We start from the raw sequence: 25,942 nt of genomic DNA on the forward strand, positions 1-25,942 counted from the left end.
TGGCCTGACTCTGCGACAAGAGCTTTAAAGCCCTAAACAACCCCACAGAAAAGAACCTTTACACTTGAAAGGATCTTATCATCTGCACAAAGAGTGAACCCCCACCATGCTGCAGATGATTGTTGAGACTCTCCCACCCAGCCATTTGCCCAATGATGGCCTTACAGTGTTTAGGAGAGGCAAATAACCTTTGGCAATAGAGCAATCATTCACAGCTTTTAAAACAAGATCAAAATAAATATGGCATACTGAACCAACATATAATAACAGCACACACAACAAGAGATATATGGTGATTGTGATCGTTCGATATTAATAATATGGTTTGATATATAGAAATATATATATTTTAAAATGTTATTAGAAAGACCTTTATGATGAAAGTGTGCCATTTCACACGTGGAAATAAAAATAAAAGTTTAGTAATAATAGCCTATATGGCCCTCTGGTGGTTAAAAAAAACGGCATGAATTTTGTGGAAGAACACTGTTTTGGTTGTGCTTCGTGACACTGTGGATGAAGTCCCTTCACAATAGAAAATATTTTAGAATTAGCCAACAAAAGGTACATATGGTAATTTATCACCTGTTGAATAATGAAAATGCCATCAAAAGAATATATTTTGAAGAACGTTTGATGGGCCCCATTGACTTAGTATGAAAAAAAAAAAAGAATATGGTTACCCATATTCTTCCAAATAATTATCTTCTTTTGTGTTCAGCAGAAAAAAGATATTCATACAGGTTTGGAACAACTTGAGGGTGAGTAAATGATGACTTTTCACTTTTGGGTGAACTATTCCTTTAAGAAATATCAGAAACAGTCCTGATCTCACGTGTTTTTAATGGAAAAAAAGAGAGAAAATCTCTGAAAGCTCTTAACACTGCTCTAAAACTTAATCAATTGTTACCTAGATACATCGAAATCTACCAGTTGTGACAGTTGTGATAATCTAACAGAGGGAGCAGAGTTTAAAAAATATTTTAGCAGAGGATTTATTGTGGTAGCCTATAATACTTGTGCATTATTTATTGTGGCCTTTGTAACTTTATAGGTAACAGCCAGAATTGTTCAGACTGAGAATTTATTTCACTTAATTCATTCATTTGTATTATTTGACATAAATTAATGACATGGGTCAACATGTTTTGTGATTCAGAAGAAAATGCTTTAGAAAGGCCTCACATAATAAATTTTTTATTTTTTTTATGCAGATGCTGTATTATCAAACCAACTTAAATGGGATGGCACATATTCTTTACTCTAACAAATGTTTCAAACGTTTCTTCTAGGATACAAGCCACGTAAAAAGGTTAGACATCAGATGCCAGTGGATTATTTACAAAACTAATGTTTCAAACTAATAAACTGTAAGATACGTCTATAATGTGAGTTCTTGTTAGTCAAAAGTAAAGGATTATTTATATATTCGTTCATATGTTCGCAAAACTTCGCATTAAGCATGTGACAGCACTCAATGAACACAAGAATGTGTTGAGAAGGTTCGTGTCGTTTGCTCTAGTGCGTCCTCTTCTGGAGAGACATGGACATATCAGTCAAGATATCAGTAATATTTTTTTAGTCTATGGTAATAACCCCTTGTGAATTTTTTTTTTTTTTTTTTTAACTTGTCTTGAAAAGGCGATTGCTAACATCGGCCATTTAATGGCCATTTAGCAGATCCGGGTCTACTCTACAGAGGTTTTTGGGGCAATAAAAACACAGAATAGGTAGGCTAAACTCATCTAATCAGTAGGCTAGTCTGTGAGCCTCATTGTGTTTAGAACTATTCAGCTTTCAGGAAATATGTAAAAAAGAAAATAGAAAAGACTGAAAGTCGGAAAGGTTATGATGGTCATTCGTTTATTGCCCACACGTTTCATAAAACAATTCATAAAAGTTGTGTTCATTTGTGAAAATTATCATAATGAACAAAACGTGTGAGATAAACCTTTGTTAGGCACAGTAATCCAAAAGCCAAGTGATGCTAACTTCCGGGTTGGCGTAAAAAATACGTCATCACTGCAGCACTCCACAAAATAAGAACCATAAACTTCTGAAAGGAGTGACAGTGGATCAAAAATAAATTTGATTTATTCACATTATACTTATTTGAACAAAAGAAAACACACAGCTGAACGATAGAATAAGGCATTAAAGAAATGAAGTAGCCTAAAGCAGGGTTTAGCTTTGTAGCCTGTTGAATTTACTATTTTTATTTTTTTACTAAACATAGATACGAAGTTGTCACAAAGGCTAGCCTATCTCAGTTTGGAGTCAAATGTTGCTCTAGCAACTTTTCAAATATGTTAAAAACTGTCAAAAAATACTATTATCATATATTACACATATTCACAGATGGGTAAATTATAATGACGGTCAAATTTAGATTTAATACGGCAGTTTACCCCAAATAGTGTGACCCCTGTGATTGGGGCATGTGGTCAACATGAAATGGGCTTTAAAAGGGAGTAGCAGGTGAAATGACCTCATTGTATGGAATTAAAAGTGCAACAACTGGCCAATATCTCACCAATATAGTTATATTTCATTCATTTGCTGACCTACTATTCATTTACATACAAACCACATGATGGCGCCAGTTCATTGTTTGCGGTGCCAACAACGGATATGTATGTGATTATCACTTTGAACACTGGGTGTCGCTATAGGAACTATTATGGTTGAAAGTGTCCTACAGATCGCCTCACGTTACTCAACCCACAAATCTTAAGTGTGGAGACTGTCAGCCCCTCAAGACCATAATCACTCTTTCTTGGAGTCCAGATGAAATTAAATGAATAGTGCTTATCAAAGTTTGACAACAGGCCACTTTTGCACTGAACTCTAGTTCTGTGGGCAAAAGTCTTTTTAAAAGAGACTACAGACACTCAAGAGGACAGTTGTGCTAAATTTAAATACAAGTGACTCACATTTCGACATTGTTGTGTAGGCATGTAACAGATAATATGCTAAACACAAAAAAAGTCCACGATGACTCTATCCGGAAAGATTTTTGGCAGATACACTGTACTTTTACTTTTTTTTAACCACTATTATTTACTTTCTCTTGCATGTACCTGTATGTACTGTTTTATAAACACTTTCTCTTTTGCTTTTTTCATCAGAAGTCTTTAAAGTGACTGTGTTATAATTTCATATCAATAATATATAAACCATATAAACAGCTATAGGGGGAGATGGAGTGGAGGAAATCACTTTAACTCTTGTTTAAAAAAAAAAGAAAACATTGTATTTTCAGTATATTTCTATGAGATAGGCTATACCTGAAGCTTTAAAGACAGCAAAAAAGTCGGCATTGAGTTAAGAAAAAATACAGAACAACATATTTGCTCACTTTCATATATGATTTATTTTTGTGTAAAAAGTGAGTACAAAGCAAAAAACAACAACTCTTAAATGAGTTTATGAAACTCATTGATCTGACAGTCTGTAGAAATAGACAATCCCCACAAACATATACAATCCACTCTATATTATAGAGTTCAAATTCTAATCCACGTCTGTATTCCCACTGCCCAAGGCCCTTCCCACCCTATAAAACAAAAACTCCCGTCAAGCATAATATGTACATCATCCCAGTGATCGAGAAGCTCACTGAGACCAAACTGTGACCATGCTGAAATGTGGAAAAGTTTTCAAGAAAAAAGAAGGGGGGGGGGGGGGGGGGGGGGGGGGAGATATCCAAGAATGGCTGGGAAGGAAGGGTGTGTGAAGAGATATTAGTTGGTCCAAATAGTCAGGAATGTAGCCAGTACAAAATATACAATGCTTGATTGTTGCCACAAAAAACAGGAATGATTAAGGAAAAAAATTGGAGGGCTTTTCTTTTTTTGTGATCTTCAAAACTCCTCGGCTTTGGTTTGTTCAAGTGTCCAGTGACCAAAGAATAGACAGCTTGAGAGGGGCGCAGATTGCTTTCCCACACTCTGAATAGAGCCTCACTCCTTCACCCGGCTCACCCCTTCACTCTCTTTTCTTCCATAAGTGGAGGAGAAAAGTTTCTATCCCGCACCTGCAGCATAGATGAGAGGGAGAAAAGTTAACTCAGAGCTCACACACACACACACACACACACACACACACACACACACACACAGACTGTGGATTCAGGCGGACTACAGACAGTCTGGCGCCAAAGGGAAAACTTTGGTTTGCTAGAGCTGATAGGGGAATCCAAGCTTGTTTGCTCACTGGCACCATGACCAAAAGAAATTAGGACACCTGACACTGATAGTTGTCTTACAAAATATATTGTCCTTTATAACATTTACAAAAAACATGAGTTTTAACTTATCAATTAACGATTTACTTCCTCTTTAAAATAAAGGTTCCATTTAAAACCAAAAAGGATTTTCCAGTTGAATACCATAGGAGATGCTGTTTAGGTTCCACAAATAACTTTTTATTCTTGTTATTTTGGAAAACCATCAATGAACTTGAGCTTTAAAGAACTTAGAACTACGATGCTGGTCTGAAGAACCTATAATGAAACATTAAGACCTTGTTCAATCTCCAAAGAATCATTTTGTTGTTCAAAAGGTTTTTGATTTTTCAATAGGTCCTTCAGACCAAGAACGGTTCTTGATTGAATTTTCATTTATTTTTGTTTCCAGTGGAGTGTGGATTACACCCTAACATCATCTGATTAATTTATTAAGTGAAATGATTTAGAAGAAAGAAACAAGCGTACCATTGACCGTGGTCATTCCTCTGTCCTAATGGCACATAGCTCCATCCTCTTTGGAGAAATTACGGGTCATCTCTGAGTTCTATAGGGGGAAAATACAAGCAAAGTTTATATTTATTCAAATGCACGTTGTACTGGTTAATATAGCTAAGACATAATAATGGATAGACAATAAATAATGTCGCGCGCACCTTCATTGACATGAACATGTCAGGCGTGTTTTGTGTGTCCGTCTCGTTTTCCAGTGCTATCTGTAAGTCGAAGATGTAATCTATTACATGCTGAAGAATCTCCACTTGGCTCACGGACTTGTTCTGAGGGATGCTGGGCACCAGCTCCTTGAGTTTAGAGTAACAGTCATTCATGTCGGACAGCTCCTCAGTGGGACTCTTGCAGCGGTTGATCGCGAGACTCTGCTCCGAGATACAGCACACCGCTTCATAACAGCTTCTGACTGAGCGAACGGGACTGATCGCCTTCATTCTGGATCTGACGTCTGACTTGCTGGTAGAATCCAACTGTAGAGATGTCTGAAGAAGTTCTTCGTCTGGACAGTGAGATGAACTAGCTCTCCAACTTGATATTTATCCAATGGTTGACTCCTTTCACGTCTCGCGCTCATTGAACGATGGCAGCACGAGCAGCCAGGCGTCCGCATTTAAAGCGCTGCTTCTTGTAGCACCGCCCCCTCCAGAGATAAACAAACCCTCATGCGCCGCTCAGCCAATAGTAAAGGTGTATGAATGTAAAGACTCCGCCCTATGTAAATTGCTAACTTGTCATTGGAAGCGTTGGCATGTCAATCAGCAAAATGGTGGAATGAGGAAGAACTGTCAGAATACCAAAGAAATAGGCTATATATTTTCAGTGATGGATTTGAGTTAAGATTTCGGGTCAGTGAACCTAAACGGAGCTGGAGCAGCTGGTACATTAGATTAAACATGAACTTATTTTAGAGTTCACATAGCCTATATTTTTTTCCCATAACCTAAAGGCTAGCCTGCGTTATTATTATTAGGCTATTAGCCTATTATTATTATTCTGCATGTGGGCTACTGATTCGGTATGCAAACAGTACTTTCAGAATTCAATTTCGTTATATAATACAAATGATAACAACGTGAATTATGCGCCAATAACCGGCTACTTATTGCTTAGCTCATATTTATAGGCTAGTGGACACTCTTGACTTCATCTTTAACATAGAGGGAAAAATAGGAGGAAAATACTATTATCTTATGGCCATCCTGTCAGGCATGATATGGAGAAAATCCATAAATCTGCTACTCCCGTGACCTGCATGCAGACAAACTGGCGTCGGCAATTAATTCCCATAGGAGACACATGCAATGAGATTAAATATCAATACAAGACACATTTTAAGGCCCACGCACAACCCTCTAAAATTGAAATCTTAATTGCATGTTAATCTTAAAATAAAAACTTTAAATGTAGGCTAAGTAAAATCATAGGGGTCCAACCAAAGTCAAAACCTACAGAAACGAGTTCATTGCACTCTCCCCCTCCTAAGTAATCGAGTTTGAAAAGTTGATATCGCCCTCGATTATCATGCCAAGAGTGGTAAATATAGCCTAGATCTTGCTCAATAAAACATCTCTTAATATTCTCACGATCACAGAATATTAATAACCAACTCAGGAAACTCTGAAACAAACCAATGTGCGCGCGGTTTTCGTGCATTCTAAAAGTGTTACTCGTTATCTATAAATAGATCATAACTATAGCTGTCTCCCATTACTCTTGTTTATGAAAAGGAAGCTTCGCAAGCTACAATCAAACTATAGCCTGACTCTCGTTCCAGTTTTAACCCAGCGCATTTTTAGTTTACATCAAGATGTGTCCCCTCTTTTCTCACAGTGCTGTTTTTGTGAAGGAATGCGCTGGCGGGCCAGCTGTGTGTCCTGTGCCGCTCCAGCTGTGTTGATCTAACGCGCGAGTCCCAGACAGCCTGGCGCCGGGCTCCCGACGTCATCCATTCACGCGCACCAGCGCGCACCCCATCTGCAAAAGACTAGTCTCGGCCGACGAGCCGCTCTCATTGATCAGTCGAGCTGTCAATCAAGCTATAAAAACCCGCCCCAAACACTCGCACAAGACTTGCCCGCACAATTTATTTGCGCACACCTGGACTTACATTCAGCGAAGAGTTTGTACGTGTGTAAAGCTCTTCAGTCTGGCTAGATTAGTTAAACTAATACAAAAAGCAGCTCTGTTTTCTCTGACTGAAATGGTATAATAGTTTTTAAATAAAACATTGTTTTGCTTGAATGGTAGCTACATATTTTGTCATGTTCAAACCAGTTTTAAATGTGAGTATATCTTAGTCAAGTGAGACACCATATTTCATTTTTTATAGATGAAAAAAAGGCTTTGAGGAACAGATGGAGCTTCAGTCGTTTAGGTTGTAATGTAAGTAAGGTCCAATATCAGGTCTAAGGTTGCACTACTTAAATGATTGACAGCAAAGCTAACAACATGAAAACATCGTGAAAAATTGAATATGGTGTTAAATCGTCGGTCTATTAGTGGTGACTGACCTGTTCACACCTTTTATTATATGCATGCAACCGGATGGATGCGCTTCTTTGCAGGTTGTGTTATGGTGCACAATAGCGGCCCTTATATTTGATGTTGGCCTTGTTGCACGAATGCAACAAATTCAGCCTTTTCCTTTCTTGCAGCCTAACAGCATGGTAAGAAGGCCTCTGCAGGTAGGGTTCAACAAATAGCAATAAAGAATGAAAAGAAAAAAAAGACGTGGGTGTGAGAGCAAGAAGTGGAAGTATGACCCCAGCCCCCCAAACATTTTTTTTTTAAACAAGTTTGAAAACAGACCATCATCATATCTGTTGATACTGAGAAACTCCCAGCTGTTTGATTGGGAGAAGCCACTGTTTTGTCCTGAGCATTATGTAGTGCGATAATATAGCCTACAGTATGTCTCTGCCTATCACAATATGAAGGACAAGGACAGTGAGTGAGTGAACTGCCTTGGGTTTAACATTTTACCGTCTTATTTGTTGATTACAGGCGTATTGTTTTTCCCCATTTGCATTTCTTTTTTTATTTGACTTATTTTGCACTGCTTTGGCAATACAAATATGCAGTTATGTCATGCCAATAACGCACATTAAACTGGAATGAATATGCCCCTTATTATGCCCTAATCACGTGATGCACCACATACCTCGTGCACTGACCTGACGTGCCGTTTGATAACTTATCATCACAGTCAGCAGCATTTAGACCAAAATGAAAACTACATTAAGCACTTGTACTGAATGATTCAACAGGACTCATGAGGACGTATTTCATTCTCATTCTGTTTAGTTATGCGTGACTGCGGTGTCTGTGGATCAGGTCCGGTACAATCGGGTCTGTTTTTCAGCGCATGGGAGAATGTGGCGACTGGCGTCAGTGAGTCTGCCCTGCTCCGCGTCCCCGCCCTCTGCTCGCCCCCGCGCCTCTGTGCAGCTGGACGCACACAATCAAGCCATCAACAATCGCCGTGCATAATTAGCGCGACCCTCCACCCCCTCCACCCTCATCACTCCCAAAGAAAATCTTTCAAGGCGTTTTTTCCCTCTTCGTCGACAAAGCCTCTCTATTTGTCCAATGGCAATAAGGGATCGCAGAGGGAAGACGAAAACCGCGAGAATTCTCCACAGAGAAAAAGAGTGGCGACTTCTTTTGCGTGATAGCCTATATCGAGTGTATAAAACTGCAGAAGGAATGACATATTTAAACAGAACTTCGTCATTGTTTTTACAAAAAAATAAAATTAAGAACAGATTTTGTATGATATTGTCAAAAACGGAAAAGTTCACCTGTTTAATTTTTTAATAGAGTTTTTATTTGAGCTATTTCTTTAACATTTTTATCTATCTATCTATCTATCTATCTATCTATCTATCTATCTATCTATCTATCTATCTATCTATCTATCTATCTATCTATCTATCTATCTATCTATCTTTCTATCTATCTAAGCCATGCAGGACCATGATCACCTGATCAGTCTTTACCTAAACGTTTTGATCTCTTGAAGAGAGAAAGAATAGTCTCATGGACAATGGACAGTGTTTAAGCCATAAACCCAGTGAAAGAGTACCAGAGTGCTTACAAAATATATACTAGTTATGTTTAATTCCAAGGTTAAGTAGGGCTACACAGTAGGCACTTATCCTGGGGTTAAACGCATGAGTATCACACAGCATATGCACTGACTACAAAAACAGATTGAGACAGGAGTTGGATGTAGATGACAGGAACAAGGGAAAAAGAGAAGGGATGAAAGAAGGATAAAAGAGGGCAAGACAACGAGACAAAACTCTGGGAGATAAACCGAGGCCAAAAGCCCTCTTGTCCTTTGCAGACAGTTTTACCGTGAGTCTGCATGTAAATTAGATCCAATGTGCACACGTTTCTGGGTCAATGATGCTTTGACATCACAGAGAGTTTTTTGGGTCTGAACCTCAAAGTATGTGTACGCACACACACATATATGTACACATTCACACGTTCATTTGAGATCCATGAACAGATGATGTGAAAGAGTCATTGAGAAACAAACAGCTGATTTCTTGACACATGGTCTCCCTCCTTTTGCTGTTCCAATCCAGGTCACTGCCTCTCCTTCCTCAAGATGCTACACACACACACTTACACACACACACAACTGACCTGATTTCAAGACCCATCGTGGATAGACAGTCAACTAATCAGACATAACTAACCTCTCATCCTCTGAGATGTCAAGAAAGTGGAGATTGTTGCTATAGGGCTTTGATTTGTGAAAAAGATCAGTGATGAAGGTGCATATAATATATTTAAAACATGTTTAAAGGAGTTTATCACAAAAAACTGATCCACTGTCATGTCATTCCAATATGCTTTTATTTTTTCATTGGAATTCAAATTAACTTATTATTTTTCAGAATGTCAAACTTATCTGAATATGCATAAATTCGATTGACTTTAATAGCAATAGCAGAAGGGGGAATTTTTTTAAATGTTTTGAAAAAAACATTGTTTTTCAGCATCATTACTCCAGTCGTCACATGATCCTTCAGAAATCATTCTAATATGCTGATTTGGTGCTTATACAATTTTTTTCTTATTATCAACCCCAGTGTATACATTAATTAATGACGTAAAGGGATAGTTCACCCAAAAAGGAACATTTTGTCATCATTTACTCACGCTCAAGTTGTTCCAAACCTGCAAGAGTTTCTTTCTTCTGTTTACTAAAAAGAAGATATTTTGAAGAACGTTGGTAACCAGAGAATTGACTTCCATTGACTTCCATATAGGAAAAAAATACTATGGAAGTCAATGGCTACCGTCAACTATCTGGTTACCAACGTTCTGCAAAATATCTTCTTTTGTGTTCAACAGAATTAAAATATTTGGGTAAATTATTGCTTTAAGTTTTTTTTTTTTTTTTTTTTTGCTTCAATAGTCCATTGGAACAACCCTTCAATAACACTGACCTTAATATATATATACATATATACATATGCTTTTAGATTCTTTCTTTCAAATTCTTTCACAAAGATGCAAATTTGCTAATTTTAATCTTCAAATCACTAATTCAACTCTTTAGATAAAAGAACAGAAGATAAATGATATAATTATTCAAGGTCAGTGCATTAATTAGTTAATAATTGTGAGACAACAACAGTAAAGCTCAAGAGGTCATCAGCACTTGACGTGGTTGTGTGTTCTAGCTAATGTCAGGGTGACCGAACAAGATTATGGGGGTTGTGGTAAAGCTATAAGCTTACGTCGATTCAGCATTCCCTGTCTGAAGTGGAGGTGGTGGTGGGGGGGTGCTTAAGATAGAGAGCTGATGACCTTTGACTCGCGAAGAGGCCATATAGAAAGAAGCACAGAGTAATTAAGATAAGATTCACAGTGAGAAACGACTCCAGTAAACAAACTCTCCCGCAATGTCTCAGTGTGAAACACTTCAAATAAACAAACAATCATTTGCATTATGAGTTTTAGATCGCCCGATTATGGGTGTTTTGGGATGTGATAATGTGTAAATGCGATCATGTGTTTGGGTGTGTGGATTTAGTTTGTGTGATAAAGAGGCATGTTTAATTGCAGGATTGTGTGTGTGTTGTTTGTTCTGTAATGGGTGTTAAATAACCACAGAGATGCTCACCTGTGTCAACGGATTGAGTTAATTATCAGCTTTCAGACGTCTACCAGGTCTGACCATCAGCAATGATGGAGAGAGATAGAGCAAATGCTGTAATCATGCAGAATTTACATGTGAACATTCAAATATCTTTTTATTAGTTTAGAAAAATGTGTGAAATTAGCTTTCTACTGCATTGTGGGGGATTCTTACAGTCATCTGTCATATAAGTGACCAATTTAGAAGGCTCTAGCAACTCAACAAAAATAGCTCAATTAGCACAGTTGATTTCAACTGATGTTGCTAAGCTAACAGATAATCTTATAAACATAAAAATATAGTACACACAGATATTGGTTAAAATTATTAATTTTAATATCACTGAATCTATCAAAATGATAGATACCTTTCCATACTTAAAGTTTATGTGTAAGATTATAATTCATACTTGTCTTGCTTTAAGGTGAGCATTCAATTTTAGTGCAAAAACAAAGTTGTAATGCTGTGTATACCAACAAATAAAAATTCAGTTTATGGCATAATTTCTATATTTCTATATTTACAACTCTGACAGCAATGATGTCAAGGATATCATGTGATTGGTATCTCCCCATTATGGGAATGCATTTTAGTCATAAGAAGGTATTTTATGCAGCATAATTAAGAACTTTTGAACAGCCTTTGTGTCATAAGACTTCAAATATGATGCCTTAAAATGTTGCCTCTGAGGCTACACAGATTTTGGAACAGAATAAATGTTTAAATGAATTCTGGGACCTGTAAACATTCTGAAGTCTTAAAGGTGACCAGACCCGAAATAAACTAAAAAAGACAGGACAGATAAATGAAATGTGTGTAAATTACATCCTAGGCTCATTGGAAAAAATGTGCCTCTACATCTTTTCAAAACTCCAAAAATGTACCTGTGCGTACAGCTCAAATGACCACTAAAGTGGCAGTAAAACTTTTCTAAACAAATTGTGATTATAGGTTCAGATTATGAACTTATGAAGACGTATTTTTGCATGGTTCTAGAAAAACACTTTTACCATAGTGCATGATTTGTAAACTAATACATTTTGACCTTTAGGCCTACATCACATAACCAGCTCCATATGAAAGGCTTTTCTGGAACGCTTGGATACTAGTCCCGTGAAATACTTTTAAAAGAGGTCATCGACTTGTAGAAGCAAGCTAAAATTACATGGTTGCTTCAGCAAATGCATTTTCTCAGACTTTATAACACTATCGGTTAGTGTAACACTATTTGTATTACGTTCTTTACAAACACAATAGAGCTTATCGCTACTCATTAGAGATTACATTTCTGAACTGCCACAATATATAGGCCTACATACAACACCCAATGTGAAAAAACTCCCAAAAAAACAAGGCCAGATTCATATTCATTAATCTGAACCAACTTTTAGTGCCACTCACAGAACATTTCACTGACGTGAAACATTCAAAAAGCAATGTATTTTTGCAGAAATGTCGCCACAGGCACATTTTTCCCGCCAAAAAATGGTGGCTGTTGTGGAGACGTGATTGAACAGTTGAATACAGCTAACCGTTAAAGGGCTCTTCAAAATACAACATATGAGAACAGTCAATTATTTCAGACATTTATGGAGTTTTACACCTGCATATGAAGCAATGAGTGTGTGAGAATGGCCGTTGGCTGCATATTCCATACTTCAGCAGTGCCTGTCCAGCCTCAGGAGTTGTTGGTTATAGATGTGAGGGTTTCCGCAATCTCATCTGTGGTCTTTGGGAAAGTGGGTGGTAGACGAAAGATTGTTTAAGGTTAAAGACAGAGAGTAAGACACCCACTTTCACCCCATAAAACACCATCATATGATTTGTGATTCTTATGCCTCGCTGCAGCTTCTGTATTGCCGTAACCTCTAAATGACATCTAACTAACATCTGGAAGAGGTTATCCATCACCTGGCCCAGGCTTTGTGCAGCAATTTGAGCTGAAGTCATGAGCGGTGCAAGATGTTGTCTCAGAGTCGGGTGCATTGCTCTCGATGGAACCATAGAGAAGCGACAGGGGACCTTAATGCGGCATGTACGCACAATGGCCCAGATATGGTATTTTGTATGTTGTGGTGTTATTGTGTCTCTGTCTCTTATAATGGCCCATAATAAGCACAGAAGCACAGCTGGCGTGTTTTGGAGATGGCACTTCCTGAGGGAGTGTTCCGCCGAGAAATAATAACGGCTTTGATTGGACGGTGGGGAGAGAGTGGCAGTTCCTGCTCTTTTGTTCCATTGTACAGGAGATGGAATGGGAAGAGTGTGAGTGAGTGTGTTGGGAGATTATACACAGCTGTTGGAGATGTCATATTAAAGACACTTCACACACACACATGCATATTTTTCTGCCCTTCCACGGCAAGACAACACCCAAAAACAGTCAAACATTATCACTCAGACAATATAAGTACGAAAGACAAACACACAGGTCAGGTGTGCGCGTATAATTTTGCGTAACTCCAGATGAAGTAGATGCGTTATCATTTATATGTGATCTCTATCAGCCTGTTAATGGCTATGATTACGAAATACATAATTCTAGGAACCGTAAAAGCAGATATAGACATCACAAGACCCCAGAAAAAAGCAAAACTGCAAGAAGCGTTAATGAATGCAGGCTTGAATGGCTTTTAAATAGCACTCTAGCATATTTTACAATCAAACAAATACATAACACCTTTATTTTTAGGTGACAGCAGCATGTTCTCACTCTCTGTCACACACACACACACACACACACACACACACACACACACACACACACACACACACACACACACACACACACACACACACACACACACACACACACACACAGGCAAACGTACACACTTTTTTTTCTGTATGAGTGAATTTTCCATTAGAGTCTGCAAAGATCACAGGTTGGGTTGTTTCCTGCCACTGCAAGAGCGCAACCACAGCAGCTAACCAGTATCTGCTCTCACTGCAGCACCCAGGGCATTAATAACACACTCATCCGCACTCACACACACTTCTTTTAACCTCAGCTGCAAGTTCTGTCTCTCTAAGATTTTCCATCTTTGCTTTACAGACAACTGCATTACCCAAAAGTCACACCACACACGCACACTTGCACGCATGCAGGCATATATGTTCCTATACAGGGTTTGTATAAAGTTCTCTGAATCTTTTTCAAGCTGAACAAAATGAGCAGAAACAACTCATAAAGTGTAATTTTGATACATGTAAAGTTGAGACAAAAAAAAGTTAATTTACCTCCTTTTTATCAACATTGTTTTTCACTTCACCTTTTATCTATGTACAATACGAATTAAACTAAAGGAAATGTATAAAATCTTAGGTTTTAGACATTTGAGTTTAATGGATTAACAAAAAAGAAAAAAATGTAGGGTGAGGACGCATACGTCACCAGAGAGGTGTCAGTTTTGTTTTGACATTTTGATTAAACATTATTAGGTCAAAAAAATTTTTATAAATGAAACATATGCACAGATGAACTGTTATATTGTTATACAACACAATAAGATATATAACATGCGTTTAAAAAAAAAAAAAAAATCATTGAATTTAAATAAACAGAAAATTAATGGAACACAGCACACGCACACAAAAAAAAATACTTTTCATACAAAGAAACTGCATGATCACTTGCTGCCAAGTTTAATTTAATTTCTGCTTGGTTTATTAATATATATATATATATATATATGCACCAAGTGAGGCCCTGAATTACCACTGCTGCCCCATTGTGCTTGTTCTTGGTAATATGAGTGAACAGCATTTGTTGTAGTAGTACTTCCCAAGATGTGTAAGTGAGAGAGAAAAATGAGACTTATAGTGTTAGTTTAACTGAACTGTGAACTAAAACTGTGGGCGTAGGGGTGTCTTATGTTCGCAGTTGTCTATATCGTAGTCTCCTTTTTCCGTTATCTATCTGTTTCTCAAAACATGTGCGGGCACATGTGTGTGCTTTTTATATAAGACAATGTTTAGACTTGAGGTCTAAACTAGAAAGTAGAAGTGAGACTAGAAATGAGGTCAAAATGAGATGCTAAGTGTACATGCTATAAGTTATAGACCGGTATAGTTTGTTCCTTTGCAATGACTCAAAGAAAGGTCAAAATTTGTAGTGTCAGGCAAACAGTAACTTCTAAATACCACAAAGATCATCATAATCCCGCAGACCTTCCTTCCTCCATGTCTCACTTCATCTGCTCCCACTGAGGAGATCAGATGATGAATTGGAGACATTTGGTCGTTGTGATCGCCTGCCGTGAAATTGGCCCTTGGGCATGGATGATCGGAAGTCGCAAACGGCAGTTGGTGAGCCGTGAGGTGTTGGATTTCCACGTTTCTTACTGATAAGGAAGGAGTGGGAGGGGAAACCGGACCCAGTCATGAGAACTCAAAAAGTGTCTGTCGCACTGTAAAAGAAAATTCCATGAAATTTACAGTAAAAAGCTGTGGCTGCCAGAAATTTACAGTACAAAACATGTACTGTTAGGTTTACAGATTTAACTTAAATTTATAGTACAAAACATATTTCATTACCTGATTTAATGGTAATAAACCAACCTAATATCATAGAATCAAAGATCATCACAAGCAGGTTTTCCACAAGCTGAGAAGGTAAATATTAATATATATATTCATTTAACAACAGGATGTTGCAGCAGAAACAAGCAGAACGCCTTTAAGTTTAATAAAAGTTATATCGGATGGATGGACGGACGGACAGACAGACAAATAGATAGATACCAAGATAGTCTATAAAAAAAATGCATCAATACATTTTTAAAACAAACAAACAAATAAATAATAGGCTTCAGGACTGTGCCGACGGTGGTGGATATAGCTTTTGGGTCAAAACCTAAACTGAGTTAAAGTTGTCCTTCACTGAACTAAGCTCAAATTTGAACTAATGTTCTCCTGAAATGTCAATATATCTTAAACAGTCCTTGTGTCCGGGAACTCTCCCTCCCTCTCTCCTCCCGTCAGGTCGTTCATTAGGTCAAGATGAGACCTTATCTTGTTTGTCTGACACGCTACACTGCTTTTTTTGGACGACAAATGAATTAGTGTTTCTGTTAAAAATTGGTAAATCTACTTAAAGCAAACAGCAGGTAAAGCTCGCAAATCTGGTTGTCAGTAACTTACGAAAGTCACTGCCTACAGCAATAAAAACACTCGACTGACTCTCTCCACTACATAGATGAAAGATTATTTCACACATAGGGCAGTCCCAGGCTAATAGACCAAAGTCCAAAGTCCAATTACACAAAAATGCTAGTTTTGTCTAGGAGTTTTGCATGTTGATTTCAGTTACGTTAATAGAACATTTGTTTAAAGTTATCTTGTCTTTAAGAAAGTCCTTAAAATGTTAGCACAAAAATTTGATTTATACATTATCATGCATGGGATGTTTTTGTTTTTTTCTGAAACAGAGTTGGACGTTTTTAAACGTCACTACTTACTACTTGTTTCAGAACGTTCAGAGAAGTAACGTTCCCTTAATGTTTTCTTCGATGTTCACACAAGCAAAACAAATCTTTTTTTTTTTTCTTAATGGGAACGTCCTTAGAACACATTTTTGTTAGCTGGGTCATAGTCGATCAACTGAATGTAACCAGTTTAAGTTTAATGTAATAAAATTCAGACAAGAGCCAATTATATATAATGCTATCTTTCCATGCCATTTTACATAGTTTTGCTGTTCTATAATTCGTTTACTGTTTGAATTTAGCTGAAAAGCTAAGTAAGCCTATAATAATGGCATCTTCCCATTATGACAACACCCAATTAATCATTTGTTGTTGTAGGCAAGATAATAAAAAAAAACGTTAAAAAAATAAAACTTAACAGCTTCTCCCATATATTTCTACATTTGCACAATTCTAAAATGCATTCATAAATTATATTCCAATTAATATTTGATGAATACAGTTGCAGAGAGTGATAAAGTGATACAAAAGTCGATTAGCTAAATCACTGTTTACCACTTGAGAGACATTGAGAGCTAACACAAATGTGTCTTGACTGGAAGCATAGCTATTTCCTCATAGTTTACACAGTGGTCTTAATCTTTAACTGGTGGTTCTGTTTTTGTGTAAGCTCATTTTACATGCTTGGTCCGTCGCAGGTTTCAGAATATCCTGAGGCCACAGTCGTGTTGTATGTGTGACCTCTTTACCCTACTGGTCAAACCCAACCTCTCACCTTTAACCTGCCATGTGACCTGCTCCTGATGGATTTTTGTAGCTGCTCCTCTGAACTGTGAAATATAAACTAAACAGAAGAGAGGCGACAGGACAACACCATCCTGACACTGCAGTCTGTGAGAGCTATTTGATATGCTATAACTCTAAAAGTCACTTCCACTTGGAAACTTGGAGATTGGTTCGTTTGCAATTTTCGACAAATGATTAATCACTTCGGCTTTCTTATTTAACTGATTGTCCATTTGCAAGATAGATTAGTAAAATGGGCTTCTCATTTTCTACAAACCATTTAAATAAACTCAGCCTTTGTTTTTTAAAGCAACCAACCAAGAAATCCCTCAGAATATCTTAATACTGATTGGTTTACACATACATACCACACAAGAAATCATGTTCTCTGCTCTCCGCAGCATTCCAAAGAACTTTTCCAAGATCCAAAGTGCCCCCTACAGGATACTAGTGGATTTCTATTTGCAGTCCAATACATGCAGAAGCTGTCAAACATACACAGATTGCATATTATTCATGTAAACAGATGTATCAACAACCATTTCAGAACACTGAATATTCTTTCAGGCACATACAGGTTTATTCAGAATTCAAGTGAAACAAATACATGTCATACACATTACGTTTGAAGATATATGATTAAAGGCAGTTCATAAATAATAATTATGTATGAAAAGCAAAAATAAAGAATTGTGAAAGAGAATCAGACTATCCTTAAAAGCTCAAGGCACTTATTGGGAGACATTCTGAGTCAAGGACACTGAACAGATGCTGAGTGTCTCAGTCAAGGTTGTTGCACTCCTACAGTTTCTCTTCATGCCAACAACAAATCATTTTCCCTGTATGTGCTGCCTATAGCTTCTAACATGGATCTTAAAACAAGAAACCGTTTAAATACCCACCTAGCACACTTGGGAAATGCCTGTAGAGATGTGCACAGTTCAACAAATTCTCTGGTGATGAAATAACGTATTTTCTGTCCTAAAGAGGAACCAAATGGGGGATGTAGCCTTGAGGGAACACTAAATAATACCATCATAATCTCGTTTTGTCTGTCTTTGAAACCAAGGATCTCTATAACACCTGGAGAAAGCTATCAGTTAGCATTCCCATTTATCTAAAAATAGATACACAGCCTTCAATAGCAACTATCCTAAGCAGTGGCATAAAACGCAGCAAACAGGGAAAAACACGAGACCACGATTTTAATAGACCTTCACAAACTAATTATAGAAAAAAAATAATACTTTTTTGTCAAAATACACGGCAGTACTTGAAAGGCCGTCAATGGAGAAAGATGCTTTCTGCTTTCAGAGCATGTAGTTACTGCATCTGCCAGCAGGGGCAAACTGGATCATGCTAACCAGGTAAACTTTGACCCCTTGCAAAATAACAAGTTTGCTGTTTTATTGTGTTAACCAAGGTCAAGAGCAACAAAGCAAGTTTGCTGGATGTAAAAAACATTTTTTTTTTCATTTTCAAGATGTTGAAATAGATTCTTCAGGTTTATTTTACGATTAACTCAGGCCTTGGCAACTGATATCGAATTGAGCAGATGCACATATGAAACACACACACAGTTTGTGACAGTGCAGGACCTCATTCCCCTCCTCCTGCTCCCCCCTAGTAGGAGACCCACAGCTGCGCAAGCCAGGTGCTATCTATTCCAACACACTCACACACACACACACACACACACACACTCACACACACACTTCCACCCGCCAACGAACCCAGCAGGAAATGTCTAATACCAGTTTTAGAATGATGCCACTATATGCCAGCAGGAGAGGGTGCTGCACTCACTCACGTTCCCTTGTGGGTACCAGCGCCTGGAGACCTTCAGTGGAAGGTCTGATATGAACTATGAAATGTTGATGTAATTTGCAGTAAAGATGCACTAAATATTTAAAAGTGGGGGTGACCCATATTGATCAATCACTGATCGTCTATGCTGGTTGTGGCCCTAATGTTAAGGGAATTTTACATTGCATTTCTCTTTTTTTACTTTTCATTTTTTCTGGGGTGATAAATCTCATACTATTCCGGCTGACCATTTGTATTAGATCAATGAGCTCATATTTTACCTGACACACTATAGACATATATGGTGATGTTCACATTTAGAACAGTTATATTTTAAGTAGTAAGCAGTTTAACCAGTGAACTTTGCCATGTGCGTTGCCCTTTGTCATTTGTACATGCCAGATTTTAACATATAAACGTATCTTTCACTTTACAAACAGATATCACATTTGGTTACATGTCAGGGTCTATATCTTTTAGCGTCATACCAAAAAAAAGAAAGGCCTTTACCTATGATTACATGTTAGTATCATATGGCTTAAGAATGCAACTTTCTCCACAATAGGACTATTTTCTTAAACTAAACTCTAAATGTGATGGGGTTATTTTATGATAAGGTATGTGGAACTGTGTGTTAATATAATTATTATTGTAAATTAGTTTTTTATATTTTAATATTTTCAGTTATCATTTTGAAAATGAGAAATTTTTGCCTTGGCAACTAGGTAAAATAATTTTTTATTAAGTAATGAAACTTGTTTCATGCTTTTAGTAATAGTTAACTATAATAATTCATGTGAAATAGGTATTTTGTATGTAAAGTGTCAACCTCTTTCATCTTTAAAAGCTCATCTACCTCCTGTTTTCTCTCCCACAGGTGAGACCCAGGCCAGAGTACACCAAAAAAGTACATCAGCTATTTCTGTCTGTGGCTTACCACACTATTGACGCTGTACCGCTCATACTTACTCACTCATCACGTAGGAGTTAAGAAAGCAGACATAAGCATGCACAAACACACAACAGCAACACATAGGAAAGGTTTGACGTTCATAACTGAACCGCAAGCAAAAAACTTTGCTGATGTGTGCTGGTATCATATCTGCTCAAGGCTTTTCAAGCTAAGGTTACACAGGTGTAGGCTACAACACGAGTCAATCGGACATGATGGATCACATGGTCGGAAGAGTCGTTGCCCAGGAAATTATGTTTCGTCGGAATGGAAACTTTAGTGCGGCCCACCACAACAGAGACACCCTGTGAGTATGTGTGTAAACAGCATGATGCCTTCTCAAAACCTCACATTGAGTGCGGTCACACACTCACCTCTAAGTTTTCCATCCACAAGATGTCAGACCAGTATTTTGTCACCGGATGTTTTTCAAGGTCAGGGCTTGAAAAAAATTTATTCCCTGCCTCTGATCTGTCTGTCTGAGAAATATCTCGCTGTGCACCTGCAGACATGGAGCCTGTCCAGCAGAGCCGTGTGGCCTTCTGGGTACTGCTATTTGCGACTGTGGTTTTAATGTTGGTTTTTTTCGATTTTAGTCAACTTTAGGGTTTGATGAATGTATTAAGAGGCTTCATTCATAATGATCTGGTATTGTGATTGATGTAGTTTCTACTTTTAAAAAAATGGTTAATTAATCACATTTAAAATGTATGAGATAATGTTTAAAGGTGAACCCAGAATCAGGGTTTTATGACTGCCATGTTAACCAGTGCACCAGCCTGAATTTGAAGTAGCATACTAGCATCTTTATACGTATATAGTGACACCTAGTGGTATGGATGTATATGTAAGTCCTTAGTGTTATCGCAATACTCTATTTAAAGTCAGCTATGATTCATTTATTTGGTGAGCAAAAGTGTCATTAGTCATGTGATCTCAACATTGTGGCCTACATGAGATGGCACGATCAATGTAAAATATAACAGCTTGTATATATGTCTTAATGTCATATAAATGTACATTATTAACAACATATTTTAGAAAGAAATTTCTCAATAATATTATTATTCTTTGTAAAAGTAAATAATTACTGAATGCACCTTTAAATTTCTATACTGTAAGAAAATTGTTCTGATGACATGAACACAGGTTTTTTTTTTAGTAAAATGGCCTTTAAGGGACAAACACTTACTCCGATTTCACAGACAAGGCTTAAAGGGATAGTTCGCCTAAAAATGAAAATTCTGTCATCATTTACTCACCTCAAGTTGTTTCAAACCTGTATGAATTTCTTTTTTCTGCTGAACACATAAGAAGATCTTATGAAGAATGTCGGTAAACAGACAGTTGATGGACCCCATTGACTTCCATAGTATTTTTTTTTTCCTACTATGGAAGTCAATGGGGTCCATCAACTGTTTGGTTACCGACATTTTTCAAAATATCTTCTTTTGTGTTCAGCAGAAAAAAGAAATTCATACAGGTTTGAAACAACTTGAGGGTGAGTAAATGATGACAGAATTTTCATTTTTGGGCGAACTATCCCTTTAAGACCCAGACTAAATGCATGTTTAACTGAAAGCAACTTGGCCTGAAATATCTTAAAATGTCAGTGCCATTGTTTTGTCTCAAGATGCACATCAGTAATGTTTTCTTTCAAGGCAATTTATAAAAGCTACTTAAATGCCCTAATTGAACTAAGGCCTAATCCTGGCTTAGACTAAGGCCTGTCTGTGAAACCGTGCCTTAGACTTTTTTTAAAGACTAAATTTAAAAATGTACACTTACTAGCTCTTTGTTGAACACACACACACGCGCACTCCTGCAGGAAGAGTGGGTGTCTGGGAGCAGCTGCATGGGAGAGATGTCGAATGTGGTTTCCTCCCAAAGAACCGATCCTCCCTGCCTCTTATCAGTCAAACAGAGAGGTGATCATTCTGTAAAAGTAACCAGGTTAGTAACATTCATCAGTGAGATCTCTGCCTGAGAAATAAACACAGCTGAGCTTCCATAGGAGAGCTCCTAAAGAAAGAAAGAGAGAGAGAGAGAGAGAGAGAGAGAGATAAGACAGAGAAAGATTTTAGAAGAATGATTATTTATCATTATATATCACATTATCCTCCGGTTTCACAGACAAGGTTTAAGCCCAGACTAAAATGCATGTTTGAGCTGTTTCAGCTGAATCTTAAAATATGTAAGTGCCATTGTTTTGTCTCAAGATGCACACCGGTTATTTTTTTGTTTTTCTAAGGCATGTTTATAAAAGCAACTTAAATGTCCTAATTGAACTAAGGCTTAATCTAAGCCCTGTGTGTGAAACCGGGCCTATATATTATACCAAAAACACGAGAACCAGACAAGTCCTCTGCACAGACCTTTTGTCCAGCTTCAACTCCTCCTACCTTCAAATTCTGGTGTGATGTATCCGATCTTCAAGCAGGAGGAACTGGATGAAATGTTCTGAAAGATAAATCCACAATCTGACTTGTGATGCAGTCTGGAATTAAACCATGTAAATAAACACCATGTCCGTTCATCTGATTTCTCCCAAGTATTTTTATTTTCTCCATTTCTGTCACCTGATTGAGTTTGGGCTCCTTGCCACTGTCGCCTCTGGCTTGCTTGGTTGGGGACACCTAAAATTCAGCAAATTATTGATTTTACTGCACTGACATAATTGGATGAGAACTGAACTGAGCTGGACAATGACATCATCTTGACATCATTTTACGTGAAATAAAATTAACATTATCATTTTCAGTTCAGATATATATATATCTTTCATTAAAACCATATATGACTGCTGTTGTAATAGAAATTGCAACGGTTGTGTAAGGGTACAGGTCATGACTGGGTTTTCCCTGCAAGCATCAGATGACACAGTAAGGAAGGTCCCTCATCAGTAGGCTCATTCATTTCCAAATACGCATCATTCACAAATTTCTACACACCCCCAGCAAATTTTAAATATTTTGGCTAATCTGATAATGCTTTCAGCATGCTTGTTTATCATATTTTACTATGTAAAATATGTTATAAATAAATAAATTCCCAGCAAATAATAGCAGAAAAAACAGTCGCAAGTGACCAATCAAGTGTATTACAGATGAAACCATAGATGCTTGCGATCCTTTGCATGTAATTGTTAATGTGTGTGTGTGTGTGTTTTAATTGAGTACATACAGAATGCACTTAAAAATAAGCATCTAATGTTTAATCTTAATTTTTATAGTTTTAACATTTCAAGTTGTATAAATTAACATTATTAATGTACTATGAATGAACATGAATTAACAACAAACTAAAGTCCATTTGTAAACTAACATTATAAGTACTGTAAAAATGATGTCCGTTGTTAGTTTATGTTAACAAATTGAACCTTTTGGTAAAGTGTTAGCAATGACTGTTTGTCTCTGTCAGAAATGAAATTGCTATTATTGTAGAGTGCGTGAGAACTAGATATAGAGATTAAGTCAGTATGTGACACTGTTGCATGATTGTGGGTTTAATGAAAATAATCATTTGGGGACTAATATTTGGAAAAACAATGATTCATGGATAAAGATTAGCATTTAGGGATGGGTTAATCTAAAGTAATTATAGTTAAGTTTACGTAAAAAAACTATACATGCTCATTAACTGTGTGTGTGTGTGTGTGTGTGCATGGAGGTGGCACGGTGCAGAGCAAAAGCAAATGGAAATGAGTCACTGCGGGGCAAAGCAAGATGCTGTTTTGGAGAAATACACTTTCTGCACCCGTCCTCAACCTGTCCTTCGCACAGAAACCCACACACCCATACATGTACACTTACAGATACAAACACATTTGTCTGTCCCACGCAGTTGAAAGCTACAGTGATGTTCGCCCACGCAGTATTGCATTCTGCGCTCTGCGGCCTGCTGCAGTGAGTGTGTGTGCAGTGAAAGAGCCCTGTTTAACCGCAGTAAAAACAACATCACTTCTTTGTGCTGATATTAACATCTTGATACCTTTTACAGGGCTAGAGCGGATCGCACAACAACAGGATGCCCAGGTTTGAGATCTGCTGAAAAACAATCTGCTTTTCAGCTCGAACACAACACAAAAAAATGACACCTACAGATCGGCACATACCTGAACATTCACAGGGTCTCATATAAGCCCCACCCACAGGAAAAACAAATCACTAATGAGATCTATGTTATATCGCAAGTGTTTTTCCTAGTAACAATGAGATTAGGCAGAGCAATTTACTTACATTTCTTGCTTTTTCTCCTGAGAAGAAGACATCAATCTCACATTTGTCTCTTCTGGAAATTAGAAAAGATCAATAAGAAACTCAATTCAAATTAGGATCAAAAGTTAAAATATGTTCAAAATAAGGTTAATACAGATGTATTGAACAACAGCTGTTACTTCTAGGGCGGTGCTATTCAGAACAAGAACGGCTTTTATTTTAATGGAAGAAAGTAGAATTACAATGAATTGAAATGAATATAACTGTAATTTCTAACTAAAGTCTGACAAGACAAACCTTGACAAAAGCTTTGAAGGTTTAGGCCTATAGGGCTTTCACCATATTGATAAATTAACTTCCTCTTCCTGTCCAGTTCAACTTCCTGTCAGGTGTGGCCAATTGCGCAACAAACTTCTGTATTTTGTAAAAAAAGAAGAAAAAAAAAAGGAAAAAAAAGGGTCACTTCACTTCTGATACAGGTTTATTAAATGTGCTTTGTTAAATATTGAGCCATTTTACTCAAGATACCTTCAAAGGAGTGAGCATAGATGAGCATAAACAATGTCCATCGCATATGCAGAAAAGTACATATCGCCGTCAGTTTGTGCTGCCGTTAACGTTAAGACTTTCTCTGACAAGCGGATGCAATGAGATCTGTTTTCCTGTTTGTTCATGTGACGTTCAGCTTAAAGCCTATTCACACTCATGAATTGAAAGGGAGCCACTCATGAAAGAAATACAATAGGCCTACACTTCTATTAAAGGGACATTTTCATTTTCATTTTGGAAGGAACATCTAAGACAAAGTTCATACTCAAGTGAAAGTGAATGAGTGTTTTAACTTCTGATTGAACATCTTTCTCTGGAAGGATCTGACAGTTTGAACATGTAGGCTATACATGAATCAGTCATCAGAACAGTGGGGTTTCTGCCAAAGGATATTACACTATCACTGAATAAACATGTTGAATTCATTTTTGTTTTCAGTAATAAAACTTTCAGTGGTTCTCAACCTTTTTGACTCTGAGGCCCCCCATTGTCCACAAAAATATTCAAAGGCCCCAATACTTTTCCAATGGTTCATGATTTTCAAGTATTTAAAAATTTTTTACTTACAATTTATACCTGATAAAATATTTAAAAACTTGCCATAACTAGAAAAAATTATATTCATGGAGTTTATTTATTTACATGACAAGATACATTATTAAGATTTTATTAATTTACATGACTTTTCCAAGTCTAGAACTCACACTTATATAATTCTTTAAAGAAAAAACATGATGAAGAGGTGACTTATTTAATTCTTGTTTTTCTGTATTTTAAAGTAATCTTGAGGCCCTCTGGTTGAGAATCATGGGTCTAAGCAGTTAAAAAATTCTCTTGTGAAAACAAAGAGCGTTATTGCAACTCAAGAAAGAAGATAAAGGTTAAACTCTGCTCCTTTCAGAAGTCAGCTGAAAAGTCCAGAACTGAGTTTTATCTAAGATCTGAAGAGTTTGCTGATGTTTTAATGAGATTACGTTTGTCGACGTGAACCAGAAAACACTGATATCTATCACTCTCACATTTCTTCTTCCTGTTTCCTCATCAGTTGATGGGTTGATAGCAGTGGACGAAGCGTTTCATTGACCCAAATGAGCTACAAAAAGCTTTATATGTGCTTGCATGTGGCCTTTCTCAGAATACCCAGGGGTCTGATGGGGATGTGAACTATAGACTCAAAGGTGCGTCTGTGCGTAAGCGAGCGAGCGTCTGTGCGTTAGGGTCAAAGTAGGCTATAATTGTGTGTTCGCAGCTGTATGCGAGTGTGTGAGAAACGGCCACAGCTGAGAA

The 25,942-nt window shown here is 37.3% G+C and overlaps 1 protein-coding gene and 1 long non-coding RNA gene across 3 annotated transcripts; both read right to left on the reverse strand.

Annotated features, from left to right (window-relative positions):
* Positions 1-3,349: 3,349 nt before the first annotated feature.
* On the reverse strand, positions 3,350-6,745 carry id3 (inhibitor of DNA binding 3). Its single transcript, XM_084096094.1, has 3 exons — positions 4,903-6,745; positions 4,715-4,793; positions 3,350-4,036 (listed from the first exon to the last, which is right to left on the reverse strand). The coding sequence occupies exons 1-2, from the start codon at positions 5,191-5,193 to the stop codon at positions 4,740-4,742; spliced, it is 345 nt and encodes a 114-aa protein (XP_083952220.1). The 5' UTR covers positions 5,194-6,745; the 3' UTR covers positions 3,350-4,036; positions 4,715-4,739.
* A 7,506-nt stretch (positions 6,746-14,251) lies between these two features.
* On the reverse strand, positions 14,252-24,512 carry LOC311072484. Of its 2 annotated transcripts, XR_014604016.1 has the most exons (7): positions 24,404-24,512; positions 24,128-24,179; positions 22,469-22,525; positions 22,292-22,349; positions 21,678-21,826; positions 17,500-17,616; positions 14,252-15,328 (listed from the first exon to the last, which is right to left on the reverse strand). It is a non-coding gene; the product is annotated as an uncharacterized lncRNA (long non-coding RNA). The 2 variants fall into 2 exon arrangements; XR_014604017.1 differs by having other exon boundaries at positions 14,252-17,616.
* Between the last annotated feature and the right edge of the window lie 1,430 nt (positions 24,513-25,942).

This window comes from Abramis brama, assembly GCF_963993115.1.
Source record: "Abramis brama genome assembly, chromosome: 21".
Lineage (NCBI taxonomy): Eukaryota > Metazoa > Chordata > Actinopteri > Cypriniformes > Leuciscidae > Abramis > Abramis brama.

Excerpts from the sequence above, each read along its gene's own strand:
- id3 (XM_084096094.1), bottom strand. The coding sequence starts at position 5,193 with ATGAAGGCGATCAGTCCCGTTCGCTCAGTCAGAAGCTGTTATGAAGCG. Across the intron at positions 4,794-4,902 it reads ACATGTTCATGTCAATGAAG|AACTCAGAGATGACCCGTAA; the intron begins GTGCGCGCGACA and ends TTCCCCCTATAG.